The sequence below is a fragment of the Athene noctua genome, chromosome 6, assembly GCF_965140245.1.
Source record: "Athene noctua chromosome 6, bAthNoc1.hap1.1, whole genome shotgun sequence".
NCBI classification, from domain to species: domain Eukaryota; kingdom Metazoa; phylum Chordata; class Aves; order Strigiformes; family Strigidae; genus Athene; species Athene noctua.
Window position 1 is genome coordinate 38,822,928 of NC_134042.1, and position 14,977 is coordinate 38,837,904.

Below are 14,977 nucleotides of genomic sequence, written 5' to 3' on the forward strand. Positions count from 1 at the left end.
GCTGCTGTCTATATGCTTCCAACTAGCTCAATTCAAACATTAAATGAAGTAGAGAAATCATCAGATAAATTGCTGGCCCCCTCTACCCAAGAGTGAAGGGTTTTTGTACAGCTGATGACAGCCCTGATCTTTTGTCTGACCTAATTTACTTCTCTTTCAGGTTAGAATAAAGCGTGCTTTCCTGTCGCGGGATAACCTCCATCCACATATTGCACCCTGAAAATAAAAAGATGCTTGTGCTATGTTAACAATACCATAACTTGATAAATAAACATTCGCTGATCAAAGCTGCCCATGTGTACACCATGAAATTATGTCTGGGCAAGAAAGCGTCCCGCTAAAGTCCATCCACGACAGGCAAGCCGGCTGCAGCAGAGAACAGCACAAGCCCAGCGGAGCAGTCTCTGAGCTGCTCAGCAGCAACTTCTACATGTGATTTTGAGTTTATTTCTCGAGGAAAAAAATGCTTATTTTCATTTGCGGGAACTCTCAGATTTTTTGCTACAAGGACCTGAGGATCAAAGTACAGTAAACGATTAATATCAAACAAATCCTCGGGGGGGGGGGACATGTGGCTTTCTGACATGTAATCAACGCCACATTATGTACATGTATGTCTGCTTTATTGCTGTACACACCTTCCCCTAGAACTCCAGCTTCCTCGCTATGTGTTTTTACGTCCCCTGGAACAAACAAACAGATCTCCGTGGGTTTCCCCCCACATACGCACAGAGACTCTCTCATGTACAGGTATCATTACCCCGATCGCTATCTTACAACAACAAATCGAGAATTTAAACACTGTATGTTGACAATAAAAGGCACCGTTAAAAACTAATTTTAATTAAAAACTCCTGTCCGCCCGAGTCAATTAATCAGCCATGATTTAGCTAAAAATAGATTTGTCTCGCTCGCAGCCCCTCTCAGCTAGCGCTCTATAGATCTTCGCATGAAAATCAATACTACAACTTTACAGTGAAAACACTTTGCAGCAACGTGAACTGTCTGAGCTGCGGCTGCTGTTTCCTGGGGTAGCGCATCCCGCGCAGCAGCGCCGGCGGGGCCGCAGCCAGCCCGGCCATGATACAGGCTATGAGCTCCCCCTAGTCGTCAACACCCGCCACTTCCAGCCGGGGGCACAAGGCAAGCTTGCGAGGCAACTGAAAAGCCAGCAAACTTTATTTTGGAAAGTATTTTCCATCAATAACACGGAGCGCAAAGCAATACTGGTAGGAAATGTGGAAGAGAAGCGAACACCTTGTGCGAGGCATTTTTGAAGCGAAGGGGTTTGCGAGGAGCAAGCTCAGCCCTGGGAAGAGCTGCTGAAGAGGTGTCATCTGAAGTCAGTATATCAATAATTTGTACTACTTCTACGAGCGCACACTCCTCTAAGTCATAATTATTGTCAAATATGCCACAAGACAACCCTTTGTTCTGCAGAGAAACATACGTTTTGCGCAAGACAAGGGCTCCAACCATTACTATTAAAAAGGCAGCCAGGTTGTAAAATCCTTAAGACTTTTATTTCTCAATATTTAGATAAGCCTGACAAAATATGCTCTGCATCTGCCGACCAGCGAAAAAATGCAAAATGATTTCTCACCTGCTGTAGATCTATTTAAGCCACTGAGCACATCAACCAACAAGGACGGAACAACCTAGATCCACAATCTAGTTACTCTGCACCGTTTTTTAAAAAATATTTCAGAAGACCAGAAACTATGAAAATGTGCTAGGGTTTTTTTGTTGGCTTGGTTTTTTTTTTTTTAGCTTGTAAATCAAGTACAAATATATTCAAATGAAAGGCAACCTGGAAGTCAACGGCATACAACCTCCTTTTTTTTTTTCCTGTCCTATTTAAATCCAACTCATGTAATGTCTTTTAAAAGCACGTTAAGCTTTTCTGTGCACAACTATGTGGGTCTTATGAAAAAGTCAGACATCTCTAAAGTAACAATAATTTCCTCTTTAATTCTTCGGTCACAGTTTACATCTTTTTCATATTAGTTGATTAATACACTGGCATGGGGAGGTTTCTGTAGGAAAAGTGCATTAATTGCACTAAACCTAAATGCATTTTAAGAGAAGCTTCTTGAAGCAATTGCAAAACTTTGACATGCAAAAATTCATAGGGTTTTTTATTATCATTTTTAATAACTACGAGCAAATACAAAGCAATAAAGGAAATTATTACTCTTCCTAGGGAACCTGTTGACCAGGTACTGAGAGCCTCCTTGGGAAACCTGGTTCTCTACCTGGAATTGTATGATTTTACTGTGCCTTTCCCTCCCAATCTTTGCTGCTGCTCTATAGAAATGTTCTTGCTTTGCCGCCTTCTGCAAAACTGCTACAAGCGAGCTTTTCACATGCTCTCGCCTTTCACATTTCCTTCAAATGCAAAATGCAGGGCTAGTTTGAAAACAGATTTCTCAAGTTAAAAAAAGATCTTAAGCTGGAAAATCAGCAATTTGAACCAAACTAAAATAACGTTTCTTTGCACAGAGCAGCTCAGCCTCCTCTTCTCTACATAATCGCCTCTTTTGCTTTGTCCACCCTTATAAGTGAGCTTGGCTACCAAGTTTGTTCTGTCCACCACCACTGAAGAAAGGTGCAGAGCTGCTCTTTCCACTCCAAGTGTTGCCCCTCTTTTTGTCCTGCACACGCATCAATTACAAGGCTGCCTGGGTGAGCCTGGCAAGGACAAGCAGGCCACTCCGTTTTGCAGCCTTAAAGATCACAGTGCTAATGAGACGCTGCAAGTCTGGAGCACAACTACATTGCAGCCACTCTGCTTTTTGTGTTTGTTTGTTTGTCTTACACTCAGGATCTAAACGTTTCTCCGAACACCAAGAGCATGAAACCCAATAAACTCCAGCTGAGCAGTGTCAGAAAACCCTTCTCTCTCTCTCTCTCTCTCCCCATCTCTCTCCCAATCTCTCTTTCCTTGCCTGGCACAGACGCTCCAATCCATCCTGAAATGCAACTCTCCTGACAGATGCCAAAAAGGGAGAGAGAGAGAGAGAGAGGGGGGAAAAAAGCCCAAGCTAAGCATGACATAAATGCAAAATTTCTGAAAACGGTACCAATTCATCCCGGCTTTGAAGGCTTGGCTCGAGGTTGGCTTTATTTTGTTGTAAGTGTTTTGGTTCGCCATTCCCTTGCCTGCTACTTTCCCAAACTCCCCCTTACAGAGGACAGTCTCCCTGGCTGCTTTTACCCCACGGATGACACCTTCCCGAGGAGTGCGGGGATTGCGAAACCCTCTCCTGCCAGCCTGCAGCTGAGGCTCAGCGCCTGTGCGCTGAAATGCCTGCGCTTTCTGCTCCCCCAGCCCCAACCCCAGCCCCAGCCGCAGCCCCCCCCCGGCTCCCACCCCCTCCTCCCCTGGATACCTTCATTTTTTTCTGCCACTGTTCAGTATGCAGCCTGATTTCTCCGCCAGCTTCCTCAGGATGGAGAGATAGATAAATACAAGAGGGGAGGGAGGGAAGCTGCGTACCGCTCTGCTCTCCATTCCTCCCCAGCCTCCCGGCTAAACCCATTGTACACCCAGCTCCTCGGCACCTTTTCATGCTCTCCTGCCTCATTATTTACTTTCAAGTAAAGCGATCAGAAAAGGAGATCAAATTGGAAGAACAAACCTACCTGGCTCTCTTCGCCACCCCACCTCCCCCCCCAGCAGCAACAGCAACAAGAAATGTTTCACCCCTTTAAACAAATTCAGACGTGCGCAACAAACCATATTTTCCGCACACCCCCTTTCAACACCCCACATCTCCTCGCAATTGAGACAGAAAAGAAGTGGGAGAAATTGCACAGGGCGATTTAGAGGGGTTAGGTTGTTGATGCTTTTTCTTAAAAAAAAAAAAAAATTAAAAAAAAAATTAAGAAGCCACCAACAAAAAAGGGAAACGCATTTTCCAAAGCGGATGGCTAAAAACAAAAATGCAATTAACGAAGGGGAGGGAGTTGAGGAGGGGGGCAATCCACCTTTTATGGTGATGCAAATCTGACTCCAAAATAACAATGAATTAAAAGCAATCCCCCCAGAAAGCGATGAATACCAGATGCATCTTCATTTGTGTTTCACCAGCTGATGGGCTGGGGGGGGGGGGGGGGGGGGGGGGGGTAGGAGAGAGGAACGGGTTAAAAAATAAAGGCGCACACAAAAAAAAAAAAAAAATTTAAAAAAAAGGGGGAAAGACAGAGCGAAAGAAATTGAAATTTCGGGATCCAAGCCGTCCCCCCACAACCCTCCGCTACGAAAAGAAAAAAAATCTCACAAGAGGTGGAAAAATTATACACACATACATGTATCGATTCCCAAGGAAATCTTACAAACAGAAATTTATCACCGGTAACAAAGAAAGAGAGGAGCTCGCAAGCACCAAATGCTCCTGGCAGATGGCTCCTATTCTTGGCTTTCAGGGGAGGGGAGAGAAGCCGGGGGAATATTTTATTTATTTATTTAAATTCTTTAAAATCTCAACATAAATATTCGGATCCGCCGCGGCTCAGGCTCAGCCCCGGGCTGGCTATGTGCGCGCCGCCGCCCCCCGCAGCACAGCAACTTGCGGACCCGTCTTGGGGGGGGGTGGTGTCCGACCGGCCTTCCCGGCGGGTGGCGGGACCCCATCCCGGCCTCCGCCCCCCAACCTCACCACGGCGCGCCGGGCATTTTCTAGCAGCCCCCCCCAACGGGTCCGATGCTATAGGGGGGAAATGGGGACCCCCCTGACACCCCCCACTCTCCCCGTGCCCCGGTGGCGGCGGAGCAGCGGGGAGCGTTAGGGACCCTCGTCCCGGGAAGCGCCCCCCCCTCCAAACTCCACACCGCCCCCCCCCGCCCCCCCCCGCGGCACAAGCCCCGCGGGGACAGGAGCGGCGGAGCGGAGCGCCTGGCGCGGGGACCGGCCCCCGACTCTGCCTGCAGGCGCTCGCCCCTCTCCCGGGGCTTCAGGGGTGGGAAGAAAGAGGAGGGGGGATGCTGGAGCTAGAGGAGGGGGCGCCTCCTTCCTTCCCCCCGTTTTATCCTTCCCTTCCTTTTTTTTTTTTTTTTTCGGGGGCGGGGGGGTTGGGAATATGTGCGTGTTTTCATTTCACAATGAGAGCTTCGGCAAAGTGCAGCCGCCGCTCCGGCACCGGAGCCGGTGCCGCTGCCGGCCCACATCTACTGCCCCCCAGTCCCATCCCCCGCCTCGGCTCTCCCCGCGCCCCCCGCCACCGGCAGACACCCCCGCCCGCCCCCGGCAGCCCCTGCCTCTAGCCCCAGCCGAGCTGTCCTGCCTCCCCCCAGCCCCCGCTTTGGAGGAGCTATCCCCCCGCCGGCGATGCACCTGGGGCGGGCAGGGTGCAGCCTGCCCATCTACCTGCCCCGCGTCCCGGCGGCGGGGGGGGCTCGGCGCCCGCCGCTGCCGGCCCGCGCTGCCCCGTCCGGCCCCCGCCTCCATGTGCTTCCCGTCCCGTGCCCCCGGCCTCCTCCCCCCGCTCGCTGCCCACCTTGATCCCCCCCGCCCGGCCCGGCCGTCACGCCGTGGCAAGGCGCTCGGCCAACTTTTCCCACCGCTCCGCGCTGCCCCCGGAGCCGGGACCGAGGAGCGAGGGGCCGGGGGCGAGCGGCGGAGCCCCGGCGGGGTGGCCCGACCCGGCCCGGCCCGGAGCGGCGCGCCCCGCTCCGCCGCCCCCCGCACACGCACCCGCTGCCCGGGGGAGCCCCCGCCGCCCCGCGCCGCGCCGCGCTCTCCCCGCCGCACGCCGCCTGCCTGCCCGCCTCACCTCCGCACCGCCGCGAAAACGCGCAGCAAACTTCGGGCTTCTCCCCCCCTCCACCCCCAGCCCATCCCCCCTAGCCACACACCCCCCTCCCCTCTTTAATTCCCTTCTCCTCTCCCTCTCTCTGAAGTCATTTACCAGCTTTGGTTGCTCCTGGAGTCTCCCCCCCCCCCCCCCCGCCCCCCCCCCTCCCCAACCGCTTCCTCCCCTTCCCTAATTTTGCTCCTCGATTTCGGCTCGGTCTGGTTCCAAGTTCAAACTTACGTGTGATAATCTCTCTTTGTGACAAGTGCTGCGGGTTTCCCTGCTTGCGACGGGACATTGCCCTGGCATTTACACTGGCATCGCCTGGAGAGCTGCACTGGTTTGGGGAGATGTGTTGGGGGGGGTCGATCCTCCTCCTTTTTTTTTCCTCCTTCTTCTTCTTTACCGAGTTCTTCTTCTTTCAAAAAAAAAAAAAAAAAAAAAAGAAAAAAAAAAAGCCTCCTTTTTGTTGCTGCTGTGGTGCACTGGATGGGATCCCTTCTCAATTAAAAATCATCATCATCATCATCATAATGAAAATCTCTTTCTCGCTCTTTTTTTCTCTCTTTCACACACTCTGCCTTTTCTCCACTGCTTCTGCCACTTGGACTTCCAGATCTCTTCTTGAACTTAGGAGGATATGCACCGCCAGTGACACTTTTCTCTTTCCCTCTTTCCAGAGTGCTTGGCAAATTGGCAAGTGCGCTTTTCCACCAGGAGGGTAAAAAAAGAAAAAAAAATAAAAATTGAAAAAAGGAAAAAAAAAAAAGGCAGGAATATCAAGAAAAGTACTAAAATTGGGATTGCCCCCACACGCAAAAATTGCCAAAAAAAAAAAAAAAATGTTTTTCAGAGATTGACCCTTGATGGGTAGATATATAGAGAGAATTTTTTTGAAAATGGGTAGCCAAAACTGTGTCTCCTCTTTCCCAGTTCAAGTGGCACTGCTTTGCCCTGGTGCTTTTGGATTGCCAGTGCTCCTGCACCACTTTGCACTCTTCCCCCCTCGCCTGGCACTGGGACTGGAAGGAAGGAAGCCCCCAGTGCAGCTGGGCTGGTGCTGGCTATTACTATTATATATTGCAATGTGAAGATGGCGGAGTCCTGGTTCTCTGGGAGCGCTCTGTCTCTCTATGGCTGGGGCTGCCTCTGTACAATGGGATAAAATTCAAGTTCAAGTGCGGACGTGACGTTTAATCTGCACTAGAGACAAAAAGACCCAGAGAGTAGGAGCACTGGGGGCGACTAGCGGTGGCTTTTTAACATTGTACCCTGCAAGAGAACAAGAAACGCCACTCGCACACACACACACACCCGCACCCACACCCGCACCCGCGCACCCACACCCGCACACAAACTAAAGCACATGCAGGGCTGGGGCGCGCTCCGGGCTTGATGCAGCGCTGCTTTGTACGCGGAGTGCCGGCGGCCCCGCGGAGCGGCGGGCGGGGAGGGGGGGCGGGGGGGGTTCGAAGGAATAAATCCCCATCCTCCCGCACGGCCAAACTTCCCCGAGCCCGGGGCCGGCCGCGGAGGGGGCGGCTGGGGCGGCTGCCGGGGGCCGCGCTGCGCTGCGCCGGGCTCCGCGGCCGGCGGCCGGGGGAGGCGCGGGCGGGCGGGCGGGAGGCTGCGGCGCGCTGCCCGCCGGTGCCGCCGCCTCGCCGTTACTCATCGCGGCGGCCAGTCTCCGCCGTCCGGGCTCGGCGCTGGGTCGTGCTCCGCGCCCCGTCGTCCGCGCCCGGGAGCGGCCGCTCCCGAGGGGGCTCGGGCTGCTCTTCCTTCCAGGCGCCGCCGCAGCTCCTCGTTCCCCTTGCATTTCTTTCAAACAGTTTTACAACAACACAAATATCTGTGTGGGTTGGGGAGAGGATTTTTTTTTTTTTTCTCCCTCCTCTCTCCCTACCCGAAGTGTGATGGTAGCGGGACACGCGCGCACACCCGATCCGCACACGCACACACGCTCCGACCTTCTTCTCCCACCCCCCTACCCCCCTTCCCTTAAAATCCTGGCAGAGAGGATTTTTCCTCGGAGGAATTAAGTCTCAGCCACGAATCGAGAGACGCCGAGCTCCCAGGGACCGCATCTCGGTGCACTTGTCCTCCTATTTCACACGCAGGTAAATGCCCGCAACTGTGTGCGCTGCTAACTTGGGAGATTCTTGGAAACCAACTTTTTCCCCTCTACCTCCGCTCTCCCAGCCCGTCTCCTGCCATTCCCCCCCCTTCTCCCCAGACAAGGAAATTGTTCGGTGCAAACAGCTTTTCAGCACCAGGTCTGGACAGGGCGAGGAGAATGGGGAGAGGGGGAGGGCTGGGGGCTGCAAGGCAGATGGAGCAGAAACCCAAGAAACCCAGCCTCCACCCGGAGCACGCCAGAAGAGCCGCTCTGCACTCGTGTCATTTACTTTCCACGTTAAATGAATTTTTTTTTTTTATTAAATGGCATGAGAGCCCTTGGGGGGGGGGGTGGGGGGTGGGGGGTGGTGTAGCAGAATTCATCTCGGTGCCCTTAAATCAGCTTTGAGTCGAATTTGGCTAAACAGCATCGCTCTCGCCTCCTCCAGCAAATCTGCCTTTTCCTCCCCACACCCGTCCGCCCGCTCACAGCTCGCATTTCGGCGCTGCCAGCCCCCGGCCCCCCGGAGCCTGGCCCGACCGCACGCCGAGGGCAGCCGCGCCCCCCCCAGCTCCCAGCCCGGGCGGTGGGCGCCGGGCCAGCCCGGCAGTGCCCTCCTCTGCCCCGGCTCAGCCCTCCGCCTCCCTTAACGCACGGCAAACACGTCAAAGACATTTAACGGCGCTTAAGCTGTTCAGATTCTTCGCCGTGTGTTTTGGTTCAGTTTTGCAGGGTCCTGCGAACAAAAACGAGCGCGGTGATGGCAGGGGCTCCGCGCCGCCGGGCAGGGGAGGGCGGGGGGTGCCCCCGGGGCCGGCCCTGCGGGGCAGCGCTGTCCCAGGCGGCAGGGACGGGGGTCGGGAGGCGGGGGGGCGGAGGGACGGGTCTCCCCTCCACTGGCCTCCGCACCCGCGGGGCGGGGTGCCCGGCCAGGCCAGGGGGGATGGGGGCTGCCCTCGCTCCTCGCCCCCACTCTGGTCCCTCCTCTGCTCCCGGCTGGCGAGGCCGAGGGCCTTTGTGTGTCTGTGCCCGCCGTGGAAAGCGCGGCCCGGACCCGGGGCCACTACGCGAGGCTGCGGCCGCGGCCACGGGGGGGTTGTGGGGTGTCGCTTGACACCCTCGGGGGTGCAAAGTCCGGCTCGCAGCGGCGGCGGTCATTTCTCAGAACGCTGCAGGAAGCTGCACCCCTTCGGAGAGCCGCTTATCGCGAAGTTACTGGGCATCATCTGTTGATTAACCAGTGTCTTCCAGTGGGCACAGGGAGCAGGAGATAAGGGCCGGCAATGATTGACCAGGCGGGCGCCCCGGCTGCCTGGGTCGGCGGGGCCGGCGGAGCCCCCTCCCGCCCGCACCGCCTCATCGGCTGAGGGCAGGGCTGCGGGGGGTGAGCCCCCCGCCTGCCGCCTCCTCCTCCTCCGAAAATACATCCCAATAGGGGTAAAAAAAAAAAAAAAAAAAAAAATTCCAAAGTGATTTCTCAGTCTCCTCTTTCCTCCCCTGTCTGGCACTTGTGATCATTAGCACTGAAAGCTGTTAATGTCTTGTCTCACAGCTCCCCCTTTAGTCTCTCTGCTCTCCCTGTCTCGCGTTCAAAGCCAGATCAATAGCAAGCTCTTTCTAACCTTGACCTATCCCTCGACCCGCCTCCATCTGCAGCTGGCCCCGCGCTTGTGGCTCTCCCCCCCCGCCCCTCGCCGCAGCCGGTGGCAGCAGCCCCGCAAGAGGGGCCGGGGTCCCCGGGGGCTGCCCCGGGCGGCGGCGGCGGCCCCCGACATCGCCCCGCTTTGTCCCGGGCTGCGGGGCCGTGCTGAGCGCCCGCCGCCGGGAACGGAGGGGCTCTGCCCCCGGCCCCCCGCTCCGCCGCCCGGGGGGCTGCGGCCCAGCGCCGGCCTGCAAACCGGGGGCCGCGGCTCCCCATCACAACACCTCCCCACCCACCCCCCCCAAAACCCCAACCAAAACAAACAAACCACCACCACCAAAAAAATCCCCCAGAGAAAGAGTAAAACAGGCAAAACGGGAGCATAGCCTGCAAAAAGAGAGCAAGCTTTTCGCTAGCTTTAAAGGTGTTGTTGTCCCTTGTCTTAAATTAGGGGGAAAAAAGCACTCTCATGCACAAAATAACTTGTATTAAGGTAATCATCTTTTCTGTCTTTATAATATACCAGGGATTTGAGGAGTTCTCATCTAGAAACACCATCTTTATCATAGGGGAAAACAAGCTAATATGATATTAAATATTCCATTTTATCCTATATACAACAAGGCATGCTGAGTCAAGAACTCTCTGCACACACATGTTCAGCTTCTGGGTTTCTCTTTTTTTTGAAATTGTGCAATGACTTTAGCTAAAATTTGGCACGGATATAGATACGTAAATAACAGTGGCTTCAGTGTAAAGACGAAGTCCCAATATCTTCATGGAGGATAAGCTTGATGTGTCACTTGGACACATTTTGAATGCATTTCCACTTTCTCCCCATTTGCTCAAATAACTTTTCAGTGGAAGAAAAATTGATGCCTCGAATTCTGTGTGATGTGATTTTAGTTTTTTCCTAGTCTTTACTGAGAAAGCTCATGCTAAGTTCGAAGTAAATTGTTTTTGATACAGATCTGGGAGTTGAGGAGAGAGGGAAGAGAGGGAAGGAAGGAAGGAAGGAAGGAAGGAAGGAAGGAAGGAAGGAAGGAAGGAAGGAAGGAAGGAAGGAAGGAAGGAAGGAAGGAAGGAAGGAAGGAAGGAAGGAAGGAAGGAAGGAAGGAAGGAAGGAAGGAAGGAAGGGTGTTTGAGACAATCTTGACAGAAATGAGGCTGCTCTCTTCATTCCCTTTGAATCTTTAAATGTTGCTTCTTGGGAAGAAAAGAAAAACAAAAACAAAACACAGGGCGTTGATCTGATCGGCTTACTTAGCCGCTCCACCTTGTGAAAAGACACAGAAACACAGGATCTAACCAGATCATATTTACATACATATTAATAAAGCTCCCGAGGTGGCAGTTCAGCCTTCACATACAGAGCAAGGATCTCTGCGAGTTCTCATTTTAGACCCATAAAAAAAGATAAAAAGAGGTCTTTTGGGCTTCCCTGAATATTTTTCTGCAGTGGTTTTATATCATTTCTGAAAATTACATAGTTAAGTGGCATCAAATTTCTGGGTGATATAATAACTCAAAATGTGTAATTTTTTTGTATCAAATCACTTTGCAGCCATAAACAGAGCTTCAGAACCTCAATCAGAGGAATGATTTGGTGGGGTTTTTCATTTATGGCAAACAGTAAAATTGTTCTTGTTATCTATTCAAATATATATAAATTGCAACATTTATTCACTTGATTTTCTTTTCCATGACACTGGTATTTTTGAGGGTGCAGTGAAATGAAGGCTTAAGAGGATAATGTATTATCCCCTGCCCCATTCACAAGACTTTGAAAAGAAGCAAAAGTGATGTCCATTTTGCTGTGTTTTCAAGACATCTGGTGTCCCCTTATTTTTGGTGGCTGTCACTTGCTGATGTTTCCAGGAGCAAATTTAGAAAATGAGATTTTCTCAACATTTACATTCTAAACCTTCCCTGAAGTCCCATGCTCAGCCAGTGGTCTGTGGGGGTTTTTTTGGTTTGTTTTTTTTTTCCTGCAGAGCCCCTAATTTTTCCAACTTGTTCCAAGTGTTAAACATACTAGATTACAGTCCAATGCTGGGTCCCCATTTTCTCCCACATCTTTTTTCAATTAAAATAAACAAAATCAAAACAAAACCTGTCCCCTCACCCCCACAAAAATAATCATGGAACCAGCAAGTCAGAGCAGAAGGAAAACACTGAATCTTTTTTTTTTTTTTTTAGTCAGATAAAATGCAGGATTGGTCCCTATTTTCTTTCTGCACTTTAAAAGGTGCATTCCTAAAGGCAGAATTTGGTCTGTTTAAGCTTCACACTTTCCAGCAGTAGAGATTCAGTTGTGTCCCCACTGAAATCACTTGCAGGTGGGAGCAAGACCTGCTCCTACATTTGTAACTTGAGGGTCTCTTTAAAAAGTCAGATCTAACAGTTCTCCGTGCACCTTCCCTCATCCTGCAAAGGTCTGCCTGCATCTGCATGCACACACTGACAGGCAAAGGTAGAAGGGAACGTGCTTTGCAAGCATCCAAAGTAAATAAGAGTCAAACATCCCATCTGCTGTATGTGCTCTATTCCACTACGAATGCGATTCGGGCATCCAGGAAACACACAGGTTAGGACTGTTATTTACCAAGAAAAAAAAAAAAAAAAAAAAAAAGACGGAAGATGAGTAAAATCTGCTATTGCTGGGGAGGCTTTTTCAAAAAAAGCTGGCATATCTTCCCCAACAACTTCAGTCCAAGGATTGTTTGTATCTTTGGAAAACAAATGCCATCGTTGCTTGGTGCAATAAGCTGAGTTTTGTGAACCAGCACTATGTTTCAGTGTAAAAAAAAAAAAAAAAAAAGAAAAAGAAAAAAAAAAAGTATTACTGAAAAACTCCTAGAAATTGAGCTATATTTTTGTCTGAAGAGGTACTTTTAAAACTTGCTCCATTATGGAAATGCATAACATCGTCGAGAGAAAGTGATTGAGAGATTCATGTGCAGCTTGGTTTGTATCTGGAGGGGACAAAGAACCCCTACTCCTTCCTCTGAATTTATACAACCTGAAATTTGGGATCCATACAGCTCTCCTCTGCTTTCAAGTGCAAGGTTCAGCCAATTTCTTCTCTTTCCCATCTCAGATGATTTTAAGAGGATTTGAAATCTTTGGATTGTTTAAAGTAACAAAGGCCTCTAAGCTCTGAACCTTGCAATGAAATTTTCAGCTTGAACTCATGACAGAAATGTCCCAGCCTGCCTCGAATCATGAAGATCCAAATCTGAACATCAGGAAAGAACGGCACCTCATTCATTCTTGTTCTTTATCCCTCTATGTTTTTCCTGCTTTATTTTATTTAAAGAGGGTATAGCCATAGTAACACTGTTATTATTTTTTTATTATTATTATTATTTTAACTTGGACAAGGGAACTCAAACAGGGAAATTCATCAGTTTCTAGGTTCAGTACCAGCCTCTACAGTTTCATTATTCCTGTTGACAATTACGGATTGCAGAAGTGTGGATGCCTGGCCTGGGAGTGCTTGTGTATTGCACCCAAATTACACATTCCTGTTCATAAAGAGTGGAGCAAAGTATGAATGTGAACGTCATTGCTTGTATCTCAGGCAACTACTCACATCTTAATTGAAAATGATCAAATAACAGCATTCCCTTTGCCAAACAAATGGCAATGTCTCGCCACGCTCATTGAAAGTGGTTAAACTGAAAAGTCGGGGGCAAAAGCTGGTATTGGCTATAACATGCCAAGAGCACATGTGTGTGCACACACACACACATGCCCCAGACCTGGATTATGTTTCCTTGTACCTTGGTTCCTTCAGGGATGCTGCTTCTGACTTCAGGATTGTGCTTGCCACTTTTCCCAGTTTGAGTTTGCCTTCTCCCCTGGCACCTTGCTTTTGTTTCTGCGCATGGGCAGCAGGTCAGTGCCACAGTGATATATCGGTTGTTCCTCTCACCTCCGCTGACACTTTGAAATGTAATTTAGGGTGATCAGGCCACCTTGGTACTGGGTGGACCAGAGGTTTGATAGCACCCTAGTCAAAGGCCACAGAGATGCGAAGCATTTACAGAGCAGCAAATGAAGTCTTTTCTGAGCCAACTGTTCCACCTGGACCCCACTACAAATTATTGTTTTCAATTACCACCTGTGTACTCCTTCCCATGCAACTTATTGATGTAAAATTACAACAACACTGGTATAAATAAGTTATGCTGTGGTTGTAAAATGGAAGAAATTTTGTTGTAGCAATTATGTTCAGCAAGATGACAAAATAAATTTCCAGTGCTGTGCTTGCAGTAACCTGGGGAATTTAAACCTCATAATTTCCATTCATTTCAGATAATTTGGAGTAATTTCTATATGTAATAACTTTGTAATGAAAAACACAGCGGTACTGAAGTGATTTCAACTTTTTTTTTTTCCTATGGTATACATGGCACAAAATAAATAATAAAAATAATATTTCCTTTTTGTATGTGTTCAGTAATTCTTTCAGCAAAATCATAAACTAATACCAGGACTAAATCTCTGTCCATGAAATGAAAAATAAATTGAGTTAAAGAAAGTGAAAAAGTATGAAAGGCCTTGGATGTTTTATTGTGACTTTATTAAATTGTATCATCTCTATGCTCTATGGTATCCCCAGGGGTTACTGTTCTGGGGAAGGGCAGAGAGCTAGATAGGTACATGTCCCTAGATCAAAAGCAGAGATGGTTGGAGGAAATTCATACGAAAGTGTTTAATTCAACCCTTTAATTTTTAAAATGGAAACTGCAAGTAATAATTAAAAAAAAAAAAGGTGTTGGATAGTGCAGGACAAAAGGCACAAGTCACTTTGGGGCACTGATTTTCATTAGTGTATTTGATGGTAAGTTACTTAGAGACTGTAAACGTGTGTAATCACAGAATATGTTCCAATACAAGGGAATAGCATTTAATTAAAGATAAGAAAGAGTACTGTACATCACTGAAAAGCAGTATCTGTGTCCTACTTACCATCACAACACAAGGCTATTATTACACAATAAACAAGAAAACATGTACTCTGCTGTGTGGAAAGCAGTGATTTCCTTGGGAGAAATAGTAATGCAATACCAATAATACTAGTTTTGCATTTATGTCTCACTTGCATCCCCAGGTGATTCAGGCAGGTGGGTAATGGTTGGGATACTTCTCCTAGTAATGAGCAAAAGAAGGCACAAAAGGTGTACCTATAACCTTGAAAGGTTACCCAGCCGAACTGTGGAACAAAAGCAAAAATGCAAGATTGCAGAAGCTAAAAGCCAGTTCTCTTAACTGCTAAAAATCCGTCTCCCAATAGCATCTCTACCTCTCTTCTTCAACAATAGAATATTAAAATGTCATGTTATTATTCAGTATTAGGCTACTGAACTGTACAAGAAGAGGGTCAGTTTGAGTAAATTCTCCCCGTGTCATATGCG

The 14,977-nt window shown here is 49.5% G+C and overlaps 1 protein-coding gene across 4 annotated transcripts in view; it reads right to left on the reverse strand.

Annotated features, from left to right (window-relative positions):
* The window catches only part of BCL11B (BCL11 transcription factor B), a 91,599-nt gene extending 85,434 nt beyond the window's left edge, over positions 1–6,165 (reverse strand). For all 4 annotated transcript variants that reach the window (XM_074909285.1, XM_074909282.1, XM_074909286.1 and 1 more), the window contains exon 1: positions 6,037–6,165. In XM_074909285.1, coding sequence (XP_074765386.1) covers positions 6,037–6,094 — 58 coding nt within the window. In that variant the 5' untranslated portion in view covers positions 6,095–6,165. The remainder of the gene's footprint in view (positions 1–6,036) is intronic.
* Between the last annotated feature and the right edge of the window lie 8,812 nt (positions 6,166–14,977).